The sequence below is a fragment of the Oryzias latipes genome, chromosome 16 (assembly GCF_002234675.1).
Source record: "Oryzias latipes chromosome 16, ASM223467v1".
NCBI classification, from domain to species: Eukaryota; Metazoa; Chordata; class Actinopteri; order Beloniformes; family Adrianichthyidae; genus Oryzias; species Oryzias latipes.
The window spans coordinates 1,030,762-1,047,559 of NC_019874.2; the positions used below are offsets into that span (position 1 = coordinate 1,030,762).

The 16,798-nt window shown below is 45.0% G+C and overlaps 1 protein-coding gene across 2 annotated transcripts; it reads left to right on the forward strand.

Annotated features, from left to right (window-relative positions):
• The first annotated feature begins 9 nt into the window (after nucleotides 1-9).
• On the forward strand, nucleotides 10-15,545 carry LOC101163647 (discoidin, CUB and LCCL domain-containing protein 1). 2 transcript variants are annotated; one of them, XM_011473333.3, is made up of 16 exons: nucleotides 10-95; nucleotides 561-717; nucleotides 4,877-5,098; nucleotides 7,148-7,285; nucleotides 8,102-8,153; nucleotides 8,228-8,300; nucleotides 8,374-8,507; nucleotides 8,575-8,612; nucleotides 8,813-8,992; nucleotides 9,080-9,192; nucleotides 9,384-9,558; nucleotides 9,635-9,730; nucleotides 9,814-9,910; nucleotides 9,984-10,021; nucleotides 10,087-10,185; nucleotides 15,011-15,545. In XM_011473333.3, the coding sequence occupies exons 2-16, from the start codon at nucleotides 618-620 to the stop codon at nucleotides 15,394-15,396; spliced, it is 1,941 nt and encodes a 646-aa protein (XP_011471635.1). In that variant the 5' UTR covers nucleotides 10-95; nucleotides 561-617; the 3' UTR covers nucleotides 15,397-15,545. The 2 variants fall into 2 exon arrangements, with proteins under 2 accessions (XP_011471635.1, XP_011471636.1); XM_011473334.3 differs by lacking the exon at nucleotides 10-95 and having other exon boundaries at nucleotides 479-717; nucleotides 9,638-9,730.
• The last annotated feature ends 1,253 nt before the right edge of the window (nucleotides 15,546-16,798 follow it).

Sequence of the window (16,798 nt, forward strand, 5' to 3'; positions counted from 1 at the left end):
GCTGTCACGAGAGCGGCGCTTTGGCACGCGATGCCTAAATCGGTCACTGCGCTCCGGAACTGACGGGTCATTTGAATCAAAAATCAAGTTTCAAGGTCGTTGGCGCAATGAGTCAAATAAAGCAGTTTCTATGTGTGCAGGATTAGTGTGGGGTTTAATATACGTTCCTTTTTTATTGTTTCTTCATTCTTTTGCAAGTCTCCTGTTTTTGTAATTGCATACATTCACCGCTAGGTGTCAGGTTTGGACACCTTAATTATAGTCTAAAACATAACATTTCTTTACATTGGCGTGCGAACTTTCATAACTTTTTTTTGTCTTTTTGTATCAAGTGACTTCCTAAAGTAGCCAGCTCGTGAAACTGGCAGTAAAAACGCCACATTTTCCTTTTAAAGGCGTTTCCATGAACTCAGCATCCGTCTGCCGCATCGGCCCGCCCCTTTTTGAGATTGGAATGCGTGGGTCCTTGATTGACAGTGCCATGTAACCAATAGAAAGTCGAGTTTGTGAGTCGTAGCCAATAGGAAACATCCAACTCTTCACGGTCCAACTTTTCTCAGCGAAGCAGGGACGGACGGAGCCGCGGAGCGCCTCACTGTTAGCGCTGGCCGGGAATCATGTTTGCGGAGCGGGAAGACTCCAGAGATGCTGTCAGGAAGAGTCTGGCCTCTGGGTGTTTGGCGCTCCTTTGTGTCCTTTACGTCGACGGCCAAGAGGGTGAGAACAAGTCTGTTTACTTTGACGTTTTTCTGTCACAATCCTCATCCTCAGATCTCATACAGTCGTAGCCTCTGCTAGCTTTAGTCCGGTTTGGTTTGAAAAGTTGACCCGGCACTGTGATTAAAAAGTGAAAAAGACACTTTTCTATTTCAATTGACTTGGAAATTACAAAAACTGTCATTACTAAAAAACAAAAAAAGAAAAGAATCACACCCTAGTTTTTACTGAACTTAATTTGAATCTTTTTTTCCCAATTTACTGTCGGTTCAATGCTGGAAAATAATCTTATTGTTTCTATTAAATCAGCGCCTCCATCTACTTTAATTGTTATTATTGAGGGTTTTCTGCTGATCCCAGTGGTTTTTCTAAATAAACAGGCTGTGATTTGAGGATCTGAAGCAGGTTTTCTCTGCCGGGCTTTGTTGTTTTTGTCCATCTTCTACGTTTCCACACACAGAAGATGATTGAAGGAGTGATAACTGCGGCTGAATTCCTCTGTGACCCAGCAGAGGTGGTTTGCTTTGGGCCTTTTGGTGTGAGAACACCGTCAGCATCTGCAGCATGTTGAGGCTGTGGTGACGGACAGCTCAGGTGGACGGCCTGTCTGCTGCTGTGAAGACAGAAAAAACTCCAGTGGCAACAGTCTCAGTGCTTTTCTTTTTTTTAACCTGAATGTGTGTTGATGACACTCAGGGGAACAGCCAGCATTCCTGCCTCTCACCTGAAGGTGACTAATCCAGTGGATTGAGTGGGTTTCCAGAGAATCTTTGGATTTTTCTGGTCTGGTTGGAGACGGGAAATGTCCGGTGTGTTGCAGGATGTGTGACACATGGAGAGGACACGGCCGTCTAAAGGTTTTCCTTCCACAAACAAACAGAGGACAAATATGGAAGTCTGAGGAAGTGGCGGATGTTTGCACTCAGACTGACCTCACCGACTTCTTCCACGTTCTGACCATTCTTGGAAGTCCTGTCAGCACCTGGAGTGGGATCTACACAAACCGCGTTCATCCCTGCAGACTCATTTTCCGTCTGCAGCAGAGACTGTCTAAATATTTGTGTTCTTCTGGTCCACTTAAAGCGTTTGTGAAAGTGTTTACTGAACCAACGTTCCGGTTGGGAAACTATTCCGCAGTTCCTGCTCCTTCCTTCTTTAAGATAAGGAAAACAACAAAACAAAGACTTCAATCTTTTGCCGTATTTGCAGTTTGATTCTTGTGTCTGTGCACGTTCCTCAGTGGGAGTTGAGTCACGGCCAAGTTATTTCCTCCAACATGCCCGTGTCTGCAGGGCACATGCAGTCGGAGGCTGTTACTCAATTGACGCCTCAACAACAGCTGGCGGAGATTTAATTAAGGAAATGGATGACGATGTCGTCTGCGGTCCTTTGGATTTTTGGCCTTTATCTTTAAATCAGCTGGAAATTGCTTTTATTTTTGACAGGAAAGCATGACTTTCAAAATATTCTGTCACCCACTTGCATAAAGGAACAGTGTGTTTTACGCAGTGACAAATTCTAGATGCACTAAAATGTTTTATAAATGAGAATGTTTTCAGCTTTCTCAATTTAAAAGTAAAATTCCACTTTTATGGATGTAAATGAACTAATGTGGCATAAAGCTGTGAGCAGTGTTGAATGGCCCTCGCCGTTTATGGCTGCCCACGGCGCCCAAAACCCCTTCACCCCCACCCTGCTACTGCTGTGCTAAACCCTTGATCCACAAAAACTCTTGTCATGGCTAACATCTTCATTTGGCACCTCTTATATGGTCAAAGGTCAAGCAAACCCTTCTAGTCAGTCACCTCTGTCACATGGAGTCTGTGTGTGAATTTTGGAGACTGTAGGTAAATGCTTAGCTAGTCAAACATTCTGTGATGTCACAATTTGCCGCTAGATGGCATCCAATCCGTGGGTCAAAGGTTAATTTTTGTTTGGGTGAATACGTGCTTGGATGGTTACAGGTGCCAGAGACCTCCCATGATCATTTCTCTAACGTCATGAGAAGCATGTGTTTGGCACTGTCGATTACTTTAAAATACATCTTATTTCATCAAACTGGAGATACCTTGAAATTCTGGTGGGTGTTTTGTGCATCTTCAGGGGGTCAAATTTAAGAAGAAGAGGGGAAAAAAAAGAAAAACAACCCACGAGAAAACAATATGGTCCTTTGCACACTTGTGTGCTCGGGCCGTAAACACACTATATCACCAAAAGTATTGGCTCACCTGCCTTGACTCACATATGAGCTGAAGTACCGTCCCATTTCTATTGAGTTCAATATAATGTCAGTCCACCCTTTGCAGCAATTACAGCTTCTGAGGAGGCTGTCTACAAGGTAGAGAAGTGTTTCTAGGAGTTTTGGACCGTTCTTCCTAAAGGTCATTGGTGAGGTCACACACTGATGGTGGTGGAGAAGGCCTGGCTCTCAGTCTCTGCAATAAAACATCCCAAAGGTGTTCTATGGGGTTCAGGTCAGGACTCTGTACAGGCCAGTCCAGTTCATCCACACCAGACTCTGTCCTCCATGTCTTCATGGACCTTACTTTGGTCACTGGTACACAGTCCTGTTGGAAGAGGAAGGAGCCGCTCCAAACTGTTCCCACAAGGTTGGGACCATGGAATTGTCTAAAATGTGTTGTTATCCTGAAGCATTCAGAGTTCCTTACACTGGAACTAAGGGGCCAAGTCTTGAAAAACAAGCCCACACCATAAATCCTCCTCCACCAAATTTCACACTCGGCACAATGCAGTCCGAAATGTATAGTTGTCCTGGCAACCTCCAATCCCAGACTCGTCCAAAAGATTTCCAGATGGAAAAGCGTTATTCGTCACTCCAGGGAAGGCGTCTCCACTGTTCTTGAGTCCAGTAGCGGCGTGCTTTACACCACTGCATCCAACGCTTTGCATTGCACTTGGTGATGTGTGGTTTGGATTTAGCTGCTCGGTCATGGAAACCCATTCCATGAAGCTCTCTGCGTACTGTACATGGGTTAATCTGAAGGTCACATGACGTTTGGAGCTCTGTAGCAATTGTCTGTGCAGAAAGTTGGCGGCCTCTTATCACTATGAGCTTCAGGATCTGCTGGTCCCACTCTGTCAGTTTACGTGGCCTACCACTTAGTAGGTTGTTCCCAAACTCTTCCATTTTGTTCTGATAGAGCTGACAGTTGACTGTAGAATATTTAGGAGCGAGGACATTTTACCACTGGATTTGTTGCACAGGTGGTGTCCTATGACAGTTCCACGCTGGAATTCACTGAGCTCCTGAGAGCGGAACAGACTTTCACAGATGTTTGTGAAAACAGTCTGCAAGCACAAGGGCTTGATTTTATACACCTGTGGCCAGGCCAAGTGATTAGGAAACCTGATTCTAATCATTTGGATCACATGTGTCAAACTCAAGGCCCGGGGGCCAAATGTGGCCCCCCATGTCACTTTATGTGGCCCACGAGAGCAGAAAAGTATTTAATTTCTTAAAATAATTTTTTTTTAGTTGATTACATATTATTTATGTGTAGCTGCAGTTGTAATTCTTCAATATTTGCAGGTTTTATGTGTGTATGCAGACAAATTGTTGTCATCAAACCATCAGTTGGATGTAAGGCTGTGTGCAGCCTTTTTATGTAAAATGTTACAGATGTCATACATGTTCTTTCTAGCTCAGTTTTATTTGTCTTTATTCACTTGGACAGTTTGATCCTTCATTAACGGAGTTATGTGAGTTTTAATAAACTGACAAAATTTAAAAGGATTTATGCTAGAGTAACAAGCAAACATATGTTTTCTATGCAGCTGTAATTGTCACTTTAAAAAGTTATTATAAATAAATATGAGTTATTTAACATTAAGGAGGAGTTACATTTATTTTTCATTACATTTAGGTTATATCTGACCCTTTGAGGACAGCTTTATGCTGATGTGGCCCTCAGTGTAAATGAGTTGGACCCCCTGATCTAGATGGATGAGCTAATACCTTTGGTAATATAGTGGATGCTCTGTGAAGAATGACACAGTATTCTGAGAAGAACGTTTGCAGTTGCAGCCTGAAAAGACATGATCAGGTCTTAAATTCTTTCGTCATGTATCTGAATAAGAGTTGATGCAAAAACATGCAGAGGTTCATACGCTGCATTCTTTTTGCACCTTCGTCCCTCAGGAAATGGCTGTGGCTACACGCTGCTGGGTGCAGAGTCTGGCACCCTATCATCCCAGAACTACCCTGGCACCTACCCAAGTAACATCTGGTGCAGGTGGAGGCTCCGGGTGCCAGAGGGGCGGACGCTGCAACTGCTGTTTGGAGACTTCGACGTGGAGACCAGTCCTGCCTGCAGCAACGGCTCACTCGTCATCTCAGACAAGAAGGGGGAACTCAAAATGGGTATGTTGACCCAAAAGGGAATTCCTAACTTTCCTGTCGTTGACTTTTTCCCAGCTGTGAGTTCTCATTCAAAGCTCGCTGTTCAGCTGACACTGAAGACGATCCTTGTTTTTTCACAGACAGACATTGTGCAGTGTGCTGGATCAGGTGGGGCCCTGAGGGTGTAGATATTTGCTGCTGTTACATTTACAGCCATTAGTTCAGGTCTCCAGCTGCATGCATCATTTCAACACAGAACCACTTGGAAACGTCAAATTTAGGATTTTCTTAGTCTGCACGGCTGCATGTGAAAAGTATTTCTCTCAGGTTGTAACTATTACTGGATAACTCCTTGTTGGTGATCTGACACAATTGGACAGCAAACGTCAGGTGATCAGTACATGTGCAATAATGGACCATAAATCTATGCGGGTCAGGGTCACTCAGTCTGAGCTGCTTTTAAAAGACCAACTCTGTTGAAAATGCTGTTTTTGGTGTTTTTAAACATGTTATTGTTGCATTTTTCTGATGATGGAGGACAAATGTGAGGGATAATGGCCGACAGTGTTCTTCGCGTCGTGATACCATGGTCACTTACAAAAGAAAAAAATATTCAAGCAGATTTTAGTCCTTTAATCTTGTTTTTTTTGATGGATTGCAAAAAGCGGACTATTTGTTACATGGTGCGGCGCGTTGTCATGGTAACATGCTGCTTAGCCAGCTGAGCTGGCATGGACCTCGAGTGCAGCGTCAAAGGAAAACAATATACATGGTCAGGATGGTTTAAATAAAGCATCAGTTCAGAGAGAAAGTTCACCTCTTACCGCTTGTTTTTGTCCAGATGATGAAGCTAAAGGTTGTTTTAAAGAAGCCGGCGCAGTGATACACAACATTTAAGCCATTTGACTGGAACTACTTTTTTAGGCGTGCGGTTATCACTGTGAATTATCACTTTTTATTCCACACCAAGCAGCCAATCAGAATCGAGCATTGACTCGGACCATCTTATAAATAAAGAAAATTAGACTTAAGATTGAATTTCTGAGTCTTTCTTTATTGAAATTGTTGTGAATCAGGAGCCAGAAAAAAAAAAACATTTGAAAAGGAGAAAAACACCGGGGGGGCACAAGCTCACTGGTCTGCTCTGCAACTGGAAGGGAGGGGGGGGGGGGTTGCCCTACACCAACAGTCTTGTCCACAACTCAGAGAGGAAATTCTAATGAACTACTGCCGCTCTGCAGAAACTAGGTCCTAGAAAATGAAACAAGTATTTTGACTTTAGCTAAAAGTGGCATAATAGTTTTTAAAAGACCACTGAGAATGCTTTGAAAATAGATCAAAATGTGATTGGAGTGAAACCTTACCGGTGTAGATTGGAGGTAAAGAGGATGAACTAAAGTTAGATGGAAGTTTTTGTTTTTTTCAAGGTCCAGAACAACCCAGGAATTAACAGAAAGCTCAGCTTTTTAGCCCCCTCCAGCCCAAAAAGGTCTTTCTGTTCTGTCAGATCTGTGGACTTTAGTGTTGGCGGTTTTTCTTAATAAACCTGTGTAGAGTAATAAACCTGAAATTGAAACTCTCACAGCACTGTGCCAGATTCAACTGTGGTGGTAGGATCATGGTCTGGAGTTGATTTGCTTCATTAGTTTCGATTATCCCTGTTTTGTTTCTGCTACGGTCAGCAGTGTTCAGTTATCCAAATCTGGAAATATGGGATTCATCTAATCAGTATCAAACAGAGTTAAGACAACAAGAGTTATGATGGAGCAACACGACCTGTAAACCCTTGAGGTCACATGATCAGCCACACAGAGCAGGCGAAGACGGAAAACCTCACAGCAGCAACCAGCGGAAAAAAGCCGGTGTGGTTACATTTGGATGTCATTAGTGTTTTATGTTGAACATTTTTGGCAAATGTGAGTGTGTTGCTTAGGGTTCAACTTTCCGATCTCCAGCTCTGACCTTGGATTTGGACCGCGTCCTATCAGTTTACAGGCAGCCGTCCACCCAAACAGTGGGATAGCGTTGATGTCTGTGACAGTCGTGTTGATGGGGTTTGTCTGCCTTCAGGTCCGCTGTGCGGGAGGCTCCATGCAACACCACAGAACGTGACGCTTGACAGCAACGAGGCGACGGTGACGTTCCGGTCCGGCCCACACCGCTCAGGACGCGGCTTCCTAATCTCATATGCAACAGACCTCCACCCAGGTATGCCTGCGGGTCATCTGTCCGTCCTTCAGTGCGTCCATCATCTGAGACGGGCTTAGAACGGCAGGTGGACGAACGGATTGAACCGGTTCATTGTTTCAGGATAGAAAAAGAGGCATTTCCTTTCTTGTGTCACATAATTGTTTCCAGTTATGGAAGAAAAGGGTTAGGGTTGATCATGGAGCGGAAATGAATAATTGGATTTATTTGACAACAAGTCTTTCATATTTCGGAATAGAACTGTGAAGAAAAATCCTGGAGCAAGATTCACGAGATTCCAGAGATTTGCACGGCTTCCACATTTGGCTCCAAGCCGCTTCAGTACCAAAAGAGAAAAAAGGAGAAGCCCCTCTCTGCTTGTCCATTGTGAACACCAAGGGCTAAAGGAACGTTCAAGAACCCACGTTTAGCACCTTCTTGAACCACATCCAAAGCCCAGTGTGTACGTAGCTTTAGACTCTACTGCTTGAATTCATTGACAATGGTCTTTCAGACAAATAGGAATCAGTGTTTGTTGTAATGTAAGATCTCAATGCAGAAGAGACTAGAGGGGAGGTCATGATTACAGCTTAGAGCTTTTTTACTGAATGAGCTCATCTGAAATGTTTTCTACTTCACTGGAGTCTAAAGCTGAGCAGACACTGATCTCAGGAAGAGCATCACCTTTCTGTTCAGACACATGATGACAGCTCACTCCTGTCTCCCTGTGAACCTGCGGGTGTTCAGGTCAATAAAACATGCTGAGGGTTATTTGTAAACCAGACAGATTGAGTCAATCCACTCTTTGAGAGGAGTTTACCTTCTGCTTCTTTTCAGACCTGATCTCATGTTTACAACGAGGATCTCATTTTAGCTCTCAGCACTTGAGGTGAGTATTCATCATCTCCATCTCCTGAGGAAGGAGGTTTCAGCGAAGCCTTTCTCACACGTGGTCGTCCTCAGCATGTACTGCCCTGCTGGATGCAAGAGCGTCACGGGGGACGTCTGGGGGAACTCTGAGCTGGGCTACAGAGATGTAAGCTCAGCCTGTTTTGGTTTGCTGAGCCGCAATCCAAGGCCCGACCACTCACGCCTTCTCCCTGCCACAGACTTCTGTGCTGTGCAAGTCTGCAGTGCACGCCGGAGCCACGTCTGACAGCGTGGGGGGTCGCATCGCTGTCACTCGAGGGAGGAGTCTAACGCTCTATGAATCTGCTTTCTCCAACGGGATCCTTTCTAAGATGTGAGTTGCAGCGTTTGGATCTTCTGTTTGTAGTCCGTTTTAACTGTAACTGCTGATGTTTTGACAGGGGCTCGCTGTCTGAGAAGAAGCTGCTTTTCATCCAAGGTAGGAGATGACTCCAGCATCCGCCTTTGGTTTACGTTTCTGCTGATTGGTCCTCATCTGTGGAGCTCTGATGTTCCTTTTCCTCAATGGGAGCCATAAATCTCATGGTGTTTCTTGATTCATAGCTGGTATATGAAATGAGGCCCAGTAACATAAAGGACCTCTTTCATTGACGGACGCCTCCCTCTTTCTTCTAATAGAATGTAACAGCATCCTGCCTGTCTCTGGGCTCAATGCCTCGTCTTTCTGGGACAAAGACGGTCAAAAGCACAGAACGTTCCCATCCTCCACAAACATGGACGTCCTGCTCTGGACGGCAGACAGCAGCGATCCCAACCCTTGGCTGGAAATAGAGCTCCTTGACAGAAGCAATGTCACAGGTTGAATGGATAAAGCTGGTTTTATTTGTGCAAATATTAGATTTCTCATGGTTTCAAGTAATCATTCATCTATTCTTCCACTTTTAGGAATAATAACTACAGGCTTACCGGAGTCCTACATTGAGTCTTTCAGCCTCTATTTTAGCAAGGACAGAAGGAACTGGAAGCCCTACAGGGGGGGTCTAAGCAGGGACAAAAAGGTGGGTGTTGCATTATGTTCTGTGAAGCCACTGCAGACATGGACTTTTCTTGGGAACGGAGATTGTGTGCAGGGTTCGCCTCTTGACTCACTCCCCTGCAGCGGCCTCCCTCTGAGAGCCGGAACGTCTGCGAGTGTGTTGACGTAAAACCTGCAGACTTCACTGTCAGTCCATAACCTTGTGGCTCCTAGGTGTTTCTGGCCTACACAGAAGGCCACCTTCGGGTGCTCAACAGCCTGTTTCCAGCCATGGTAGCTCGGTTTGTGCGGCTGCAGCCAATACACTGGAGGGGGGGAGCATCAGCAAAGATCCAGGTCATGGGCTGTCAGACTACTAAGACAGCTTCAAGGAGACGCACACCTGAGGGTCAGCACTCAGCTTCACTCCCAATTCATCCGTTTGCAGGATCCGGTTTTCTCAGATGTTATTTACGTTTGTGCAGCAGAATCTCCACCCGTCAAAGTGACCATGGAAACCAAGCAGCCGCACTCGACCCCCAGTCCCTCTGAAGCCGCCGTCATCATGGAAACAACACAAAGTACATTTGAGCAGCCCACCTTTGCAGTACGGCCCCCTGGTTGGGGTTGGGCTGCTCCATCACACAGACTCTCACTCTTGCAGGCTCCAGGCTCCACCTCATGGTGGTGGTGGTGGGAGTGGTGCTAGGACTCGTCGTGTGTGGAAGCTTCATGGTGGCTGGCGTTTGGTTCAAAAGAAGGTACACCACACAAATCACTCTGTTTTTTCTTCTTCTTCTTTGTTTTTACTGCTGTTTTCTTTTCACCACACAGGAAAAAAGACTCCCAGATGAAGTTCACCACACCCTCAGGTGAGGCAGAAGGTGTGTTTTGTGTTTTTCTCACCCAAAGTTCAAACATTTTGATGTGCGTTTAGGCTGTCAGAGCATCAAGAGTCTCTCCTGTCCAGCATCAGAGCTGGTCTACCCGCTGCAGAGAAATGTCCATGATGCTCTTCCTGCTCCTCCTCTAAACGGTGAGCCCAGTAAACACACCATTCCTTTATGTTATTTATCGAAACCAAGACGTTTTATTAGCATTTTGCATTTAAAAAAAGGGATAAAAGATTGATCAAAATGTAGAGAACTTTGAGCATGACCCCACCCCACCCTCTGCTCCTCCCTTCACTGTACCACTCGTTCAAATGATGAAATTTCACTTCTTCGTATAACTTAAGATGGGATTCCAAGTAGCAGAAAAATCTTGTGGCCACCCCTCACTAGTTTTCTCCAAAACCAAATAGTGTCAGAGGAATCTTTGTGTATTTCTTCATCAGACTAAATGCTGGGAGGGTCTGGATCCGAGCTTTTCCTTTGTGTGGCTGCACAGCTCATGGCAGCTCTCTCCCCAGGGCATCCAGAGCCCATAAGCATTCCTTTTTGTGAAGCCTTTCTGAAAGGAGGGGGGCTACAAATGGAGCTGGGTAAAGCCCCCCCCCCCCCCCACTCCCCTCCCCAGTCACAACTTGGCTCTTGTAGTAAGGAGCCCGTCACTCAGACATCCGTCATGAATCCTAAAAGAATGAGGATGTCAGTCAAAGAATGTGTTTCTGTCAAACTCTTACAAGAGAATTAGTTTGGATTAAAATGATCAGAGATTGTCAGTAAGATAAAGCAGAATTATGCAGTAACTAAAGTGTTTTAGAAATGATTCTTTTTTGTAGAATTTGCTCTCTTTCTTCCGGTGTATTTAAACACTTCTCATCTTGGAGCCATGCAGAAAAGGCCATTGTTGCTGTTACTGACACATCATCTTTAGAGAATTGCATTGTCTGCAGGTGCAAGCATCATATTCTGTCAGCTCGATGGTCGTCTATTCAATTCTTATAAGAAAGACGGGGAGGGTTACAGATATAAAAACAAAACCATTTGACTTCACATTTACACCGAGGCAAGTGAGGTAAGTGTTTTACAGTCACTGATTCCGTAAGTTGCCCCCTGTAAAAGGAGAGGTCTGTCAAGTTCATCACAGAAACACGATGAGAGAGAGAATGTAAGACAATGTTACTGAAGGGGATGAAGCTCTGTGATAGAAGTCAATGTGGATGTGAGGAGTGTGGTAATTCTTAGTGTCTCAAGATCCCTTCTAGACGGACAGAAAGGCTTAGAAAGATTTTGAGTTTGCGGTGAAATGGAGCAACAGGAACCAGCAAACATGCGCTCCTTGTTTCAGTGTTTGCCTGGTTTTCTGTGAAGCTTTTGGCCCACTCTGCATGGCAGCAGGTTAAGGACCTGCAGATTCCAGTGTAAAGGTCCGTTCACACCGGGACGAATTTCGCCGGCGATTTTCGCCGACGTTTAACGCCTCGTGACTAAACAAAGGGCACCAACGAGAGTGTGCACACCGAGGCGAAAAAACGCCAGGCGTTAAAGCGTCAAAAAAAAAAAACGCCTCGGGTTCGTTTTTTTTTTTCGACGCGTCGCGTCGAAATCTACTCGACCAATGAGAATGGCGCTTTTGCTCACGTGTCTGGAGCTTCTGAAGTTACAGTAAAACACAACTTGGGGGCGCTCAAACACAAAACTGCCTTGCTGAGCACACATACCAGCGAAGAAGATAGACGCCAAGTCTACACTGCCGCGAAGAAATAATGACGGACATTCTAAAATATCCCCGAGCCAAGCACCAGTTGGAGCTACTGGTGCTTGAAATATTCATGTTTTCTTTGTATTATTCTGACAAGCGTGTAAATACTTGCTCTCTTCTTCTGAGTGAAAAGCGACTTTAAGAATCGTAAAGTTGCGCAGCGCCACCTTGTGTACAGGAGTATTTCTGTTTTACATTAAGCGCCATCTAATGTCAGGGAATGAAATTGCATGTTCACTCCACTCATCGTCAGCGAAAATCGCCTGGGTGTGAACACAAAAAACGTGGCGAAAAACGCTGGCGAATAACGCCTGGCGAATATTCGTCCTGGTGTGTACGGGCCTTAAGGGTGTGTTTGTAGTGGGGGGGTCCTCCAGCAGGTATGTGAAGGCTCCAGCACAGCGGCCTGTCGTTCTTCAGGCCGGGAGGCTCCAGCGTGTCTGCTCGCGCTGGAACTGGCCCAAAGCTTTGAATGTTGGAAGTGAATCTCTGACGACTGTTTGTCAGGTTTGTGGAAGAACAAACACAAAGTGTCTGGAAGATGATTGAAAACATCAAATTATACTGAGATTTGGCTAAATAATCCAGCATGGAAGCAGCAACACCTGAGAAGTGTGTAGGAGGGGTCTGCAGTCACAGAAGCGCCTGCAGCTGTGAGGCTCTCTGATGCTTTGGAAGGCTGGATCAGACTAAAACATCTACTTCTTTCACTTTTTTTTACTTGATTCAAGACCCGGCAGGACGGTTTCTTTGAACCTTTGAAGCAAAATGTGGACTTGGCTTCATGTGTCAGTGTGATCCATATTCTCACACACAATCCCTGAACTCAATTTAAATGAACTGGTATTTCTTTCATTTGCTGAGGATCCAAAGAGATTATTGGTGATTTTAAAGTGAAGGAGAGTCCTGTAGAAGTTACAGAATCATTTGTAAATTCTTCCCTTTTCAGTGTCACTGAGGAATGTCAGCTGCTGGCTCCTGTAAACAGCTGAGATAAGAATGTGAAAGCTGCTCATGTGTTGATGAGAACCAAAGCGTCTGAATCCCAGTAGGGTGGTGTAAGGACGGTGAGGGCATCTGTGCTTGAAGGTGACACTGTGGGTGTCAGCTTCTGCACTCCTTCTGGAAGCTGTGGGGCCTTGTGTGCGTTAGAGGTGTCCTGCTGTGTGTCCCAGAGTTCTATTCGTGTGTCATGACGCAGCGGTTACGATTTAGTAACACACAAACCTCAAGTCATTTGTGACACAGAGGTTGAGGACGTCTGATCTAAAACCCCGGTCACATGACCCGTTTGGGTGCTGCGGGTTTTTGGGTTGTCTGAGCTCGTGGAGGTTTGGGGGGGGAGACCTTAAGGGACGTCATGAAAGTCAAATTTACAACTGTCATGCAAGTTGTATTTGTAAGGGTAACGTAAGTTACAGCCCATTCCAAATTATTATGCATGTTTTTGATGATTTTTCTAAAGACAGTCAGCATCATTTTCAAGTCACTAAACATTAGACCAGTGTTTTTCAACCAGGGTGTTACCCTCATTAACTGATGTAAAAACATTTCCATCTCCAGGATATCAGCTCTGTGTTCATCCAAACAGGCCCTGATTAAACACTGAGATCTTAGGAATATGAGTTATGAAATTCTTAGAGGCTTAATCACATGTCATCAGTCTGACCAATCAGAAGTGGTTAAAGTCTTCACTTCCTTGTCCCGATTTAGCTCGTAAAGTCTCTCAGTTCTGACAAAAATAGCAGCTAAAGCTCGTCTTTAGCCCTCAAGGGGCCGACCAACCCTCTCCTCACGACTCTGCCTCCTCCTTGCTGACATCACAGCCTTCTTGGGATGTGGTGGCCATCCACCAACCACTCCATCTATCAGAGGTGTCAAACTCCTGGCCTCAAGGGCCGGTGTCCTGCATGTTTTATAACCAACCTGCCATTGAAGCTCCTTATTGGCTAAACACACCTGATGCAGGTAATCAGCAGCAGGTGAGGCAGGGTTTCTGGAAATCCAGCTGGAGGTTGGCCCTCGAGGCCCCTGATCATCTGGACCATCCAGGGTTTCACGGCACTCATCAGTGAACAGGACTGTTATAGAATGAGTCTTCATGTATGTCTGGGTCCACTGCAGCTGTTTCTGCTTGTGAGTGTTGTTTAGGGGGGGGTGAATAGAAGGTTTTCATAGAACTGCAAGGATCCTACATCTTGATGTTGGTGCGACTCACCAGCAGCTTCAAATCTGTGCTTGCTGGTCTGTAATGGTGTTTTAGCAGCTTCTGTCTGGCAGAAACCTTCCTCATTCTGCTCTTATCTGCATGAACCTATGTGCTCTGAATCAGCCTCCAATCTCTCATGGGACGATGATCACACTAGCAGTTTTTGTGAAATATCCAACGGTTTTCATTCTTTTTCCAAGGCATTTAATTATTACACACTTTTCTGCAGCAGAGATCCTTTTTCTTTTCCGTTTTGCTTGAAAATGCTGGTCTGCTTTATGACGTGGAACGGCCTTCTTTAGGAGTTTATCCTTTACCTGAACTCACCTGGAAAGCTAATTATCACAGGTGTCTGAGATTTATGTCAGTGATCCAAAGAGCCCCAAGACACAACATCATCCATGAGTTTCATTGAAAAACAAAGATTTTCATCTTTTTGATACTTAAATACAATTTGCATAATAAATTGGAACACAGTGTAAAGGCACTTATGGGTGAGGCTGTCCCATGGTGCCTTTAGGCCACACTAGTTGTTAGTGACTCCTCCTTATTGACAGCTTGCACATGCCACAGGCCCTGGTGAACATGTGATGGGCAGGTACCTGCAAATGTTTACAGTCAGACTGCTTGTTAGGAAGATGCATTGATCACCAGAACAGCACTTGGGGGGGCCCTTGCACTTTTCGCAGAGTTTGTGGGGTTGAAAATTAGAAAATTCTGTCCAACCTGGCCATGTCTCCCCTACTTTATCCTTCTGTGTTCTCTGAATGTTTGCTACAACATGTCTGCAGCATGTTCATAGACAAAACGTGTCTATCAACATTTCATCACCAAGTGGCCCACGATCTGGATATTTCTGGGGGCCACCCTTGTGCTCCGTACAGGTTTTCCCAAAGACATTCCATAAGAGCAGTTTGATGAAGGCGTAACGGTATCGATAGTGCAGAATATTTGATCTCCTTGTATGCTTCTGAGTCTAGGTCTGTGGTTTTGGTTCCTTTTCCAGACTATGCAGCTGTTGGACACAGACTGGGTTCAACGTTTCGACCGTCTTCTGGAAAAGACTACTCCGCCCCTTTGGCCAGCGTCCACTACGACACTCCCGCCAGCCTCCCAGAGTATGCCGAGCCGCTTCCTCCAGAGCCGGAATACGCCACTCCCTTCAGCGAGCTGTCCCCCGAGGCTGGCCACGGACCCCCCGTCCCGTCTGCAGGTGTGAGGGCAGCCCCCAGCCACAGACAGTATGACTGCCCCTCACACTGCCTGCTCTTCAATGGTTACTGCACTCCTGCTGCAAATGCCAACGGTCCTCCCCCCACCAGGAAGGTGTATGCAGAACCCAAAGCAAGTGACGATTTACTCCACAAACACACATACGAGGAGCCTTTGTGAGCTACTACTGATGGACATCTGACCGGACTGTGCGGTCCACTGCTGCTGACCTGACAGTGTCTCATGTGTCCACTCACTGATGGATGGCGTCACTCAGCACTGAATTATCTGGAGCCACATGGACTTCTGATTACTAAAAAAAACAAGAAGATGAGCAGCAACAGATGTACTGACAGTTCTACAACTGATGAAATGTTTAATCACAAGTTGCACTTTTCAAAAACATAGATATAAATGCATTTTATTTAACAATTTAACACATCCACAATGTTAAACATGGAAGTGATTCTGTAGCATAATTAAAAATAAAAGTCAAAACCAGAAATGCTTTTCATTTTCAAAATGAAGCTGCATTTTTGGACTCAAAATTAAAATGAAAAATCAATCCTTCAAACTGGTTTTTCATTTCTACTTTAAAACAGCTTATTCTGTGTCATAATTAAAACAAAAATGCAAAGAGGGGATTGCATTTTCACTTTAACATCCACCCTGCTAATAGTGTCACTTTATTCAATTCCACTTAGCATTTCCAGAGGGGAGGCGGGTCGATGATGTCACTGCTATCTCCATGTGTCCGGCTGCTAACAGACACAGACATGCTAGCAGCAGTGTAGCTTTGTGTCAGCGGCAGAGGAGAGGACTTTGTGATGGTTGTGAACTTGTCGAAACTTCTCCCCGGACAAGCTTTGTCTTCGGACCGGCAGCTGCCTTTGCATAGCGGAGCTCGAAACCCCGCGATCCAAAGCTCCAGATCGGCAAAGGCGGAACTGCTGCTACGATCTGAGAAACCGTCAGATGAATTTGTGTTTCCAGTGGTGTCCAGAACAAAATAAAAGATGATGTAAGTCCGAGGGGAAGTTTCGACGAACCGCAGTGCGTCCAAAGGAGGGCAGCAGAAGGCGGAAATGCTGCTACGTCGTCCTGAAAAGCTGTTCCAATCATCAGAAGTTCACAACCATCACAAAGTCCTCTTCTCTGCCGCTGACACAAAGCTGCACTGCTGCTAGCATGTCTGTGTCTGTTAGCAGCCGGACACATGGAGATAGCAGTGACGTTATCGACCCGCCTCCTCTCTGGAAATGCTAAGTGGAATTGAATAATGCGACAATGTTCAAAAGGTGGATATTAAAATGAAAATGCAATCCACTCTTTGCATTTTCATTTTAATTATGACACAGAATAAGCAGTTTTTAAGTAGAAATGAAAAGCATTTTGAAGGATTGATTTTTAATTTTGAGTCAAAAAATGCAGCTTCATTTTGAAAATGAAAAGCATTTCTGGTTTTGACTTTATTTTATATTTTTAATTATGCTACAGAATTGCTTCCATAGATCAAGACTATTTCTAAAGTGGTACACTGTAACAAAGGAGTGCTATGATGACATTTAACCACCAGATGGCA